Source organism: Cibotium barometz, chromosome 9 (genome assembly GCF_041138505.1).
Source record: "Cibotium barometz isolate CiBa-2024 chromosome 9, ASM4113850v1, whole genome shotgun sequence".
Lineage (NCBI taxonomy): Eukaryota > Viridiplantae > Streptophyta > Polypodiopsida > Cyatheales > Cibotiaceae > Cibotium > Cibotium barometz.
In genome coordinates this window covers 2,404,425-2,417,415 of record NC_141054.1, presented here as the reverse complement: position 1 = coordinate 2,417,415, position 12,991 = coordinate 2,404,425, and the positions used below count along the sequence as shown (strand labels likewise).

Sequence of the window (12,991 nt, the reverse complement as noted above, 5' to 3'; positions counted from 1 at the left end):
TGATATGCCTCTCATGCTGCAGCATGAAGCGTCTCTATCAATATCTGAGTGAGCTCATCTAATGGCCGTCCCGGCTCCTCGGCACATAAGCGTCTGTATATCTCATCCGTGTACACGGTGTCAGTCTCCCTCGTAAAGGTATAACGAGTGTGTGTGGAGACGTGTCCCAATGGAGCGGTGCTGAACTGAAATGTGAGAGTGAAGGACAAGATAGCATGATCCACTGCTATTCCAACCGGCCTAGTGCCTACCGTAAAATCCTGAAAAGAGGGAATGAGACTGGGCTGAGCCATAACATAGTCCACTGTACTAGCACCATGCCAATGTGGAAAGCTAGTGAAACCGCCCGATGTCGGGAATCTCTGTAGGCCATTCAGGATGGCCAATCCATGTGCAGTGCCCATGTCTAGCAAATACTGCCCATACACTGTATGTTCCTCATCCTGTGAGAGTCTAGATAGGCCCATATCCCTAACACAAGCTCCCTCAAGATCTCCTCTGAGGTATCATAAAATACTGTCTGGTTATGGGCGGTCCTGGCATTGAAGTCCCCCAAGAGAATGATGTCACCATCCCTGGAGAACTCCCAAATGTCATCATCCAAAATAGGAGAGAGAGAGAGAGAGAGAGAGAGAGAGAGAGAGAGAGAGAGAGAGAGAGAGAAATGAAATGAAATGTTATATTAACGTCTTCAAAAGGCCAAAGAGACCTATGAGACCAAAGTTACAACCATGTGACATCTGATACACTGTCTGGAAAAGAAAAGAAAGGACTGAAGGTAAGTAATAGAGAGAGAGAGAGAGAGAGAGAGAGAGAGAGAGAGAGAGAAATGAAATGAAATTATGAAGTGATATATTAACGTTTTCAAAAGACCAAAATGACCTATGATACCAAAAAGGTTCCAACAATTGGTGCATCTGATACAATGTCTGTGTAAGAAAAGCTAAAACAACTAAACAACTAACTGAAACTGAAACAACAACTATGAGAAAAAGTAAGGTACTAGGAGCTCCTAATGGATAATATCTGGGAAGGAAAACTCCAGCAACAAAGGTAAGCATCATATACATCACTATCCAAAGATGTCTCTCATCGGTCGATGGCGGATATCCTCAATGTCCTCCATGGTGAGTACTCTAACTAGACGTCTCCCATGCCGTGCTAGTATGGTCCTGATTCTCTGTTGTAGTCTCCGCGGCTGTCGAGATGGGCCTCTCATCTTGGGGCGCCTAGACCGCCCCAGCTCTATAGCCCGATCAATCAGTGTACCTCTGGTGCGGCTATACTCTGGGGCTAGCTGCTCAAGAATAGATGCATATAATCTAGCCAATGTGTGACCAATCATGATGGTACGATAATTCCCAGGAAGCATGGGATCCCGTGACTTGAAGATAGGCACAATCGTGGACATATTCCAAGTCTCAGGAAAACCCTCACACATGGCTCGATTAAACATCATAGCAATAAGCTCTGCAAGCATATCTCTGGCATGAATAAAGTGCTCTGCTACCAAACCATCATGATCATATGCTCTCCTAGTCCTCATCCTGTCAATAGCTTTCCTTACCATCTCAGCAGTAAAGAAAGCACATGTCCTTGGGCATGGCTCCGATGGGTCTGGCAGGGGCGGCTGTCGTGGTGCTGTGTACATGGATGCTGCATACTCACCCCAAATCTCTGTGGAGGTAATGGCTGGTGATGGTGAATGCTCATGGAATAGTCTCCATGCCTCGCCTGAGTCCTGACTCATAAATAACTGATACAAATCCCTCTCTAAATGAGCAAGATAAGCCCTCTTCTTCCGTCGCACTAGGCGCCGGAAGGTAATCCGTGACTGTCTGTGAGTGGTAACACCCATGAGCACCTCTCTTTGTAATCTGATCCTCAGCTCTCTGCACTCCTCATCATACCAGCTGTACTGGGGCATGTTCCCAGATCGTCTCCGTGTAGGCTGACTATGGGGATATGCCTATGATGCTGCAGCATGAAGCGTCTCTATCAATATCTGAGTGAGCTCATCTAATGGCCGTCCCGGCTCCTCGGCACATAAGGGTCTGTATATCGGTACACGGTCAGTCTCCCTCGTAAAGGTATAACGTCTTCAAGTTCTTTGGCTCGGTATGTGGATCTTCGTAATCCAATGTAGTGTGACCGCTCCCTACAGGAGGCCTACAGATCGGAAGACAATATACACATATTTAGAACACTTAATTTAACCATTATTAAGCAATGGAAACAACATCAGCAACACAAATACTGGAAAGACTGAAAATACAAATGACACCAGCACTGGGGCCGGCCCCGCCTCCCCCCCCCCCCCCCAATACTTTTTGTATTTCTTGGAGTATTTATATTTGTACAAGTGTCACGGGCCTGACAGGCCATATTTCTCCACAAGGGAGTGAAAACAACCAAATAGAACTGGTTCAAGTCGATGAAGTGGTGTTGGTCGGAGTAGCCCCAAATCACAGTCTCATTCCGCCTTCACTGGGTGGACACCTGCCTTTCACTTGTCTTCTGGGACTGTGCACCAACAGGCATGCCCGTACCAACGCAGGCCAAGGGTACACCGCGGAGGGAACATGGCTTGGTTCTCCCCAATGAGCTTTGCTCCCAAATTCCCTGGTGAGTCTAACCTTCACTAGCTCTTAGAAGCTCTGAGAGCGCGGTTAACAACACCACACAGGGAAATATACTAGCCACACCAGGAAGAATTTCTTGAACATGGTCAGCATATACATGCCATGCTCCTGCACTACACAACTTAAAGCATTTTTTGAATTTAAATTAGCAAATTTCAGATTTATTCAAATGAGAAAAAGAATCTGAGAGCACCTGGTACGGTGAGTACAATCCAGATACAATCGGTACAATTTGTAGCAGGTACAATCAAGCACATTAGATACTTCACACGTGTGCAGGTACAACCAGCCAGGTACTATGCAGGTACCTGTACTTGCAGCAGGTACACAAGGGCAGCCAGCAAGTACACCAGGGCAGCCAGCAGGTACACGTGGGCAGCTTCAGGCGGGTACAACAGCCAGGTACAGGCATGGTACAGTCGGGTACAACAGCTGGTACAAGCGTGGGTAGCAGTTGGGTACAGCAGCAGCACATACCACAGGCGATGGAGAGAGAACCCACCAACTTCACACGTGGGCAGTTTCCAATAATGTTCCATGCAAAAAGGCTTATCAAAGGTTATAATACCTTAATACATAATTAACACTTATGGGCACCCACACTAGAAAGTAAATGTCCAGCCCAACTTTAAATGTGTGTGAACACATTAGCTTATAAAAAATTAAGGTTTACTCTAGTTTATGGATTCTTATCCCTTAAAAAGGGAAAAATGAAAATACTTACCTCCTGTTCACACACCACACCACCAAGTCAGCAAACAGCATTCCACGATACACTAGGGGCGTCCTCGTGCAGTGTACTCGCACGGCATAACAGGCAGACACACGCAAACAAGTCATGCAAAAACAAATTTATGCATGTAGGCATAAATGCATGTGCACAAATAGTGGACGAAATCTCCCTTTCATGAAACTTGTACAAGAGATTTCTATCAGGCACAAAACTGGTGCAACAAATATAAATAAATATGTCCTGGTCTTTCTATGGAGTGACAGTCCCATATGTAAGACACCATCCTGGCCATACACGGGTGGCACCAACAGACTCCCGTCCATACAGCATGAAGCAAATCACACACGGGTGACACGCAACTGGTTCCCGTCCATGTGACGCAGCACTGGTCGCACACGGGTGGCACTGATCTGGCTCCCGTCCATGTGACACCATAGAACTGGCCCTTTCACATGGGACACTGGCCTGGCCCCATGTGAACATGGCACAAATCTGGCCGCTCTATGGAGTGAGTCCCATAGAAGTGGCTCCAGAAATGGAGATGGACCAAATGGTGACAGTAGTCTCATCCTCTTCTCACGGGATTCAGAGAGTTTTTTTGGAAGCCCTCCTCAAAAATTGTCAGGCCGACCTTATCCTCCTCCAAATAGGATTTGGAGGGATGCCCCTCTCGACTATCGGGTTGACCTTATTCTCCTCCAAATGGGATTTGGGGAGATCCACCCGCTTGATCTGTGGTTCTGGTTCTGGCCCTAGCATGTGCATCCCGGGTAAAAGAACTTCTTAAAACACCTTCGTCTGTGATTGTCACCCGAGAATTCCCGTCTTGGAAGCTCTCCCTTTATTGGGTCAACGCTGTCAGTCTTGGGTTGCTTTACAACCCTAGGTGATTCGTCCTTGGCTTTTGTTAATTCTGCCATGAACTGTGCCCATATTTCCTTGATTTGTGCCCAACTTTGCTTGTACAAAAATTGGGCTTGACATGCCTCTTCATGAAGCTTTACTTGACGTGCTTCTTTCTCGTGTTGCCGATGGTCCTCGTATGAGTTGTCGCCTATATTGGGCCGTGATTTGTTCTAGTGCCCTTTTGCATTCTTGTTCTCTTTTGTATCGTTCTTCATCTTCCCGTCTCCAACGCCTTTGCATAGTCTCATACTACACACCGTAACTCTTCTTTCTAAGCATCATTGCTCTCCATCGAGGTGAGATTTTGGTGGAGGGAGTATGAGACAGAAGTCTTTTCCTATCTAGGTTAGACCTAGACTAAGACTTGTGCATGTAGAAATAGGTTGAAACCCTAAAAACGAAAACCCTGATTCGGTTTTTTCACTTTCCTCATAATCTAGGGTTGAAGCACACTTATGCAAAATTCAGAAATCCTAATTTCGGCTTGCAAACCCTAGAACACAAACTCGAATTTCAAAAACCCGAATTCAGCCTGCAAAAAAATGCACTGCCCTAGGATATGACCTAAGCTCTAATAATACCAATGTGACATGTGGAAGAATTGCATCCATTAAGAACTTTGCAAAACACAAAGATGAATGGAGAGAAGAGAGAGATGTTGAAAGGATATATATATGTATGTGTGTGTGGGTGTGTGTGTGTGTGTGTGTGTGTGTACACACACACATACATACATACATACATATATATATCAAGATGTACATAGATTCTAGCCAACATGGCCTCCAAAAGGTAACTCCTATGCTTATGACCTGGCCCATCAGATGAATACACAATAAACTACTCTAGCCTATTTAGAGGCTCATGGATCTGCCCCTACCTGTACCGGATTGTTGTCGACGAGGTCTTTGGACAACAAAATACCCAAATTTCCATAAAATTGCTGGTTAATGCCTAAAAAAGGCTCCTAATTCATAGTCAAAATAGAGGGTAAAGTATGTCCATATTTGTGCGTGTGACACCTACCCTCTCGTCAAACTAAGCATTGGCCATTGGCTGCATAGTGAAGTAGGGTCAAGAAAAGGTGACTCCCAAGTATAGCCTTTGATGAAGCGCATGTCCAGGACTATGGACTATGTTGTAAAGTGTTGATTGGTGGGGTTATGTTAGGTTTACCTAGGTCCAATAGAGCCCACAATGCTATTTGAGGACGATTTTACTTTCTTTTTGGCATCATGATTGACAGGAACTTGAAGTTACTAGATACTTCAAGCAGTCAATGGTTGACTGAGTAAGAATTCCTACTAGTTATCCTCGGCCTCTCAGGCAAATATGAGGATGAATTAGACTTTGGTAGAGATGTTGTATGCATATGTCTCCAATGGACTATCTGATTGGGAGAGGTAAATCCCTATGGTCTAGGTTGCTACTAGTAATCGTTAGGTTATGTTTTTGTATGGGTATATTCCCTGGAATTGTTGGGTATTCGAGGAAGCTACTTCTTTTTAGTGCTAATCTCTCTATTTTGGTTCAAAAACCTTGATGAGAGAGACTTTGTGACCATGGCATAGGAGGTGACTCATGGTGAGTCTTTTTTTGAGGCAGCATGGATGGGGTAGGTGGTAGCATCTTTTCTTGCGTAAGGGTTTCACCACCATTGCTCTGAAGGGGGGATGGTTGGGTATTCGGAGTCTTTGTGTGTGTATCCGTCGTATACATGTACCCCTGTTTGTGTACCTGCTTGTGTTTGTGTGTGGAAAGCCCTTGTATGTGTGTGTAAATACTCACTTATGTGAGTAAGGTAGTAAGTGCGTGTGAACAACCTCTTGTAGCCGAAACGTGTATGTGATAAGCAATGATGTCATGGGCATTTGCCATGTGTCATTGCCCCAATGTGGTAGATAAGGCTCTAAAAGCCCATAAAAGCATTGTACTCTTTGAAGCTTTAAAACATGATTAATCAAAAAGGATCTTTGAGTCATGTAATCACACTATCTCACTCTTTCACTTTGATACATCCCTCACTCTCTCTATTGCAAAAAACATCATGTTTTTTTTAAACCCTAAATAGTTGCTGGTGTGCTAACCCTAACTACCCATATGAATTAAGAATTGAAAGTTACATATCTTGGCTTAGCTTAGATTTTCTTGTTGGAATACAAGAGATTGTACCTCATGCTAGTTATGCTATCTGAGGTGTTCTGCATTAGACACAATTTTAGTCGGATAAGAGCGTTCTTCGAGGAGTTCTACCCGGGATGAGGATGTTTGTATATACTTACGTATTGATATTGTGCATATTCTTTCTATCTTTAGCGATGCATTTGCCCTATCAACTACTTATTTGCTGTACTAATTCTTACGTATTGATATTGTGCATATTCTTTCTATCTTTAGCGATGCATTTGCCCTATCAACTACTTATTTGCTGTACTAATTCTTTCTATTTGCTACTTCCCTTAGTGCTGGGCTTCATTATGGCTGAGTCTGCCCTGCATCTCTGGAGGTTTGACAGAAACTTAGCACGAAGGGCTTTGTGTGAATATATGCTCTTATGTGTGTGTGTGTGTGAGCATATCTTGATACAGAGTTCTACACCCACTATTGGGCATATCTTGTATATACTTACGTATTGATATTGTGCATATTCTTTCTATCTTTAGCGATGCATTTGCCCTATCAACTACTTATTTGCTGTACTAATTCTTTCTATTTGCTACTTCCCTTAGTGCTGGGCTTCATTATGGCTGAGTCTGCCCTGCATCTCTGGAGGTTTGACAGAAACTTAGCACGAAGGGCTTTGTGTGAATATATGCTCTTATGTGTGTGTGTGTGTGTGTGAGCATATCTTGATACAGAGTTCTACACCCACTATTGGGCAGTGATGACGTTAGGGGGGATGTCGTAGTATCTAGTCCAAACTATGCATAATGGAGTTGATAGTTAAATAGTCTTGTGGGTTGACTACTATGAGTATATAACATGTACGTTCCTAAAAGGTGAATTTGGGCATGTTCCTGGATTCATCTAGGTATATATATATATATATATATACTTACATATTGAAATACTTTTTAGTTCTGAGATTTTGTGAATAGGGAAGCATGTTATACTATATTGAGATTTTACCAAATCCTGATGTGGATAGGTAGTTTAACTAGGACTGACTTAGAGAGTTCAAGTTCATCCAATTTTCTAAGGGTGTTGGCTCAAGCAAAGATTGGATATTGAGGGTTTTACTTCAAAAACTTCTTGTGGTTGAGCTCCACACGAGTTGCAACGATCTCACATAGGATTTTCAAGAAATAGAAGCTTTGATTTAAGCTTCTATATAATTGTTGGGTTGTGGAAAGAAAAGACATATATCAACCCAACGTGGAAGTCGGATTGCTATCGGATTCATTTACAAGGATGTAATATGTTATGTACTTGAGGCTAACTTGAGAGTTAGATTGGCTAATCTGCGGGTCAGGGAGGCCAAAAGATAAGTAAAGCAAGTTGATTATTGTGGCTAGGGCTCATAAGCTAATAATCCCATAGGTTGATAGGTGTTTATAACTTATAAGTGACTCTATGAGTAAGGTGAGCCTACTTAGTGGATATATTGTATTGTCATGTGACAAGATGGTATGTCTCTAGACCATGGATGCAATCCTGGTCTAGAGACATACCATCTTGTCACAATCCACTCCTGATTGTTTGTTCTTGAGGTAGACGGTCCACTGATGGCCCCTTAGGGCAGGTCTTGGTGGTATAGGACACTAGGGTTGATTGGCGTGCATCTATATGATGGAGCCTTACCTCCTAGCATCTTGTCACAATCCACTTCTGATTGTCCGTTCTTGAGGTAGATGGTGTACTATGGCCCCTTAGGGCAGGTCTTGGTGGTATAGGACATTAGGGTTGATTGGCGTGCATCTATATGATGGAGTCTTACCTCCTATGCACTAAGGAGATCTTGTGTCTACGGGATCTATGGCTGGGTGGTGAGCTAGCCTGTGGAACCTTAATGTAGGTTAATCTAGACTATGATCTTGGTTTTACCAAGATTAACCATGAGGTCTCTCTCGTCACAAAACTTCTGCAATGCATCCAAGTGTCTCTATAGTCCCTCCATAGTGTCAAAGATCAGGATTATGTCATCCGCAAAAAGCAGAATGGGCACAACTGTCTGGGCCAGTGTGAGCTTGCCCAAAAGATCTGTCATCGGATGATGAGATCTCATTGATGTATAGCCCGAATAGTGTGGAGAGAGAGGGCAGCCCTGTTTGGCCACGACCGTGCTATTGATGGTCCCTGAGAGCCACCTTGGTGTCCAAACCCTGCCAATCATGACCTTGTATAGAGCCATCACTCCCCATATCATATCTGATAGCAAATTGAAGTGCCTATAGGCGATCTAGGAGTCGGGAGCGGGGGACCAAATTGAAGGTCTCCAAAATCCATGAAACAGCAGTATACCTTTTACTTCCATGCCCTCGCTTCCTCAATAATGGCTTGGATCGTTAATATATATTCCAGAGTAGAGTTGTTCCTTCTCAATGGCTCTCTAGCCTTGTCTCTTTGCTCAGAAACTGATCTCAACGTCCAAAACTGCCCCATATATCTTGGCCATTGTAGGGGTCTCTTGCGTTATGGATGGTGACAATGGTGTTAGTGATCTGGGAGGGCAGGAAGCCTTCACACTAGGCCCTATTAAAGAGATCTACAAGAATGGGGGCTAGGGCGCTTTGCCCATGTGCGAAGTGTTCGGTTCAAAGATCCTCATGGCATAGTAGCAGGGGAACGCCGTTTCCACCCCTTGGGAACGATGGAACGCGTTCCCCCAAGGCTGAGATGCCTAAACCGGGTGGAACGTGCATGAGGGAACGATTTGGCATGGGAACGGCCAGGGGAACGTGGGGGAACGGTTTCATGGAACGTTTGGCTGCCGTTCCCCCTTTGGGGAACGTTTTTTATGTTTGGCCAAGAGAAAAAAAAAGAGAAAAAGTGTACCTATTGTTGCGAGCTGCCTGTGGATATCCTTGAAAGACGTACCCTATTGTCGCCTGCCCGCATACTTCCTAGGCCCGTGCAGCGTGCGTACTTGACAGCTCTGAGTCACGAGTGGGCTCCTCTCTCGAGTCTCTTTAGAATTCGACTCCTACTTTCCAAGGCAAGGCAGCAAGGCTACTTAACTTTTCCCTCTCTCTTTCTCTCTCGTGTGGGCTGGTTTGGCACATCGTAGAGATATTGTACATAATTCTCCCAATAAGTGGGTCTCTGATGGGTGTGGATACTTTTCTTTCATTGAGAATGCTCCATGTCTCTGAGTTGTTCTCTAAAAAAAGTTCATAGAACTCCACTTCACATTTGGCTAAGAATGCATGCTTTTTCTGACGGGCAAGGCGATGGGAGTTGTCACCATATTGGGCATCTCCAGAATTCATGTGTGTGGAAGAGCTTTGGAAGCCCAAAAGATCAAGAATGTACAAGCTTTGGGAATGGGGGATTATCCAGTACAGAGAACCAAGTGTTCAGAGCATCACTCGAGACGGTTTCTTGGACACAGAAATGGGTTTTGGAGTTCAAGTGTCAAGTGAAAAGTATGTATGGCGAACTCTTAAGGATTTGAGGGAGATCGAGCAATGAAACAGGTTTCTACATGGTGCTTACATGTATTTCTCATGTGGTGGAACACAAAGAGATCATCTCCTAAATTTTTGGGAAAGTTGCTATTTTTGGCAATCTCCGATGGAATTTCTGCTCGTGTCATTACCTCCAGAGATCGAGTATTGCCAAAGCGCCGATGTGAAATTAGCTATCATCTGGGATATTTTTAGAGCTAAAGATTGTGGAATTTTTGGCCTTAAGATTTGGGACATGTGGCAAATAAGAGGATAAAAGTGAGATAAGTTTCTTGACACTTGTCAATTCAACTCTACACATGGCATTGTAGCATTTTCTTGCTTATTTGAACATGAAAGAGTTATCTCTTGGGCGAGTTTGAGCTTCAAGCAGGTTTTTGGAGGCTGAAAACTCTGATTTTTCAGCATTTCTCTTCATTTCTAAGTCCACCATAGCCGTATCTAGCTTGGGGAAGATGATTTTCACTACTCTACACCATCTGGCAGACCCAGGTGACTGTTTTTCAGCAAAACAGTCCTAAAGCTTGCTGAAATTTCTGGTTTTATGTGATATACATGCTGTTATACTAGTTTATGCACTCATGGATTAGCCACATGGGTTGGTTTACAGGTTTTGGCGCTCATGGATGCGACATACAGGCTGTTATATAGGTTTATGAGCTCATGAATGAGCCACATGGGTTGGTTTATAGGCTTATGAGATCATGGATGAGCCACATGGACTAGTTTATAGGTTTATGTGCTCGTGGAAGAGCCAAATGGGCTGTCACACAAGTTTATGCGTGTATGGAAGAGCCATGTGGGCTGTTATACATGTTTGTGTGCCTATGGAAGGACATGTTGGATAGCCATATTGGATGAAGGACATGTTGGATGATAGCCATATTGTATATGGATAATCCGGCATCTCCCATGGAGAGAGTAAGGCCCTCAAAGCTTGTACATGTTATATTTATCCTTGGATAATGAAATACTCCATTGGGGGGGGGGGGGGGGGTGTTGTTGGCCCATTCTGACCTCTTATGTGGTGTCAGTTGTGCAACTTTTATTTTCAGCTTTGTGGATTGTTTAATGGATATGATTAAATGCCGAAATGTTTAATTGTGCTCATGGTCAAAGCGATGCACACCCACTCCCGCGCTTCCCAGCGAGTTACAGGAGTCTCTTTGCATTTCTCGTGCAGAGATCTACCCACATGCCTTCTTTTGGAGGAGGTGAAACCACGTGTTCTTGCACTCATAATCATACAATCCATTTTGAGGCTACTGTGAGCCCACGAGGGGCGGGGTGGTGGAGCAAGTGGTGTGGGGGAAACTGGTCTAGGCTGATTCATGGATGATGGAAGAGAACTTTGATGTAGGGTGGAGATGGGCAATGTGAGATCAAGATTGAAGAGGCGGCAGGATAGGTGGTCCTCAGACAAGGTCGAGGTCATGGTGGAAATGAATGCAGGTGAAAGTGGAGATGGGGGGTTCGGGGATGGGTGGCAAGGATGTGCAAGAGATGGTGAAAGTGAGGTGTGTGTGATCAGCCCCAATAGGTGGTGGTGGGATGGTGAAGTGCTTGATGTGTTGCATAAGAATACGAGACACCATCAGGTAGTCCACAGTGCTAGAGGGGGGGAGAGCAATATTAACGTCTATGAAAGACCCAAAGGGTCTATGAGACAAAAACGTTATACAATACTGCCACATATATATATATATATATATATATATAGAGAGAGAGAGAGAGAGAGAGAGAGAGCAATATTAACGTCTATGAAAGACCTGAAGGGTCTATGAGACCAAAACTTTATACAATACTGCCATGGAAAGAGAGAGAGAGAGAGAGAGAGAGAGAGAGAGAGAGAGAGGATGCTCATTGCTTGGTACCTTCGTAGACTTGGCTGGGATTGATAGGACAGTGCTGATTCGGGCTTTGAAGCTTCTGGAACAGCGTGGCAAGGCTGCCATGTTCAAAGGCACATCTGAAGATGATGAGGGTGTCAAATTTTCAGCTCAATGGTAGGACATAAATTATGGGACTGCATTCTGTACTTATATTGCCTTACGTAACACAATAAACAAATGCAATAAAGTGTTCATAACATCCTCGCAAATAATCAAACAAACATGAAAAGTTTTGTTTTTTTCAACACTCATTTTTTGACCCAAGAAAAAGAGATCATCAATCGCGATCTCTAACCTTGTAACCTTGCTTAGATAAAGCAGCAGTGGTTCTAATCTCATTAGATGTCACTTGCATATTTTATGCTGGATGCATATGGACACAGTCTTCCATTGTAGCTGCCTATGGGCGGGTTCAGGGCTGCATTTGGACTTATGGATATGAATTTTGGGCAGCCATGCATCCATGGCTAGGCACAATGTGGACAGCTTTGGGATACTTTGTATTTAGTCATGCGCAGTTCTGAAAATTGACACAGATGGCCAGTCAACCAACCATAGCAGTTGACCAGCCCTTTAGCTCAAGCAGAGGGTCATTGTAGGGCATCCTAGAAGTAGTGATCAAGGGTAACGCAACCGACATCAAGGATCATCAGATTTGCAGCGTTTGTCATGAATGCACAACCGGAGGACATCATGACTTGCATTGCATGGTAGATATACATGGATATGCATGACATATCTTTAGTGTAGATTGGGGAACTCATTGTAAATATTTATGTTTTTGGCAATATGCCATAGTTTAGGTGTACATGGTCTTCCCTGTTGTGTTTTCGCACAATTTAATCTCAATTTTGCTTAGAGTTAATTAGATTACACTTCCGCAGGCATGTTACATTGGTATCATAGCATGAGGTCAACCCAGGTGCCTTTTGCATCAGGTCATCCAGGGATGCACTTTGCTGGAGGTGCATGGAACAAATTAGGGTTTGTAGCTGCATTTGCAACCAAATTAGGTTTGCGTTTTAGCATGTACAGTAAGAGCTTTGTGTTTGGGTTTTTCTGCAGCCAAATCTTGCATAGTGGCCAAGATAGCTCAAGTCTAGCATTGGGTTATATAGGGCTAGCGTTAGGGTTTGCATGTAGTAGAGCTTGCGTGCAGTTAGATCTTAGGTAGGCAATATTTCCTTTCCC

The 12,991-nt window shown here is 43.9% G+C and overlaps 1 protein-coding gene across 2 annotated transcripts in view; it reads left to right on the top strand.

Moving 5' to 3' along the window:
• VPS25 (E2F/DP family winged-helix DNA-binding domain-containing protein) overlaps positions 1-12,156 on the top strand; it is a 135,125-nt gene extending 122,969 nt beyond the window's left edge. For both annotated transcript variants that reach the window (XM_086802345.1, XM_086802344.1), the window contains exon 7: positions 11,791-12,156. In XM_086802345.1, the coding sequence (XP_086658471.1) occupies positions 11,791-11,918 (128 nt within the window). In that variant the 3' untranslated portion in view covers positions 11,919-12,156. The remainder of the gene's footprint in view (positions 1-11,790) is intronic.
• Positions 12,157-12,991: the final 835 nt, after the last annotated feature.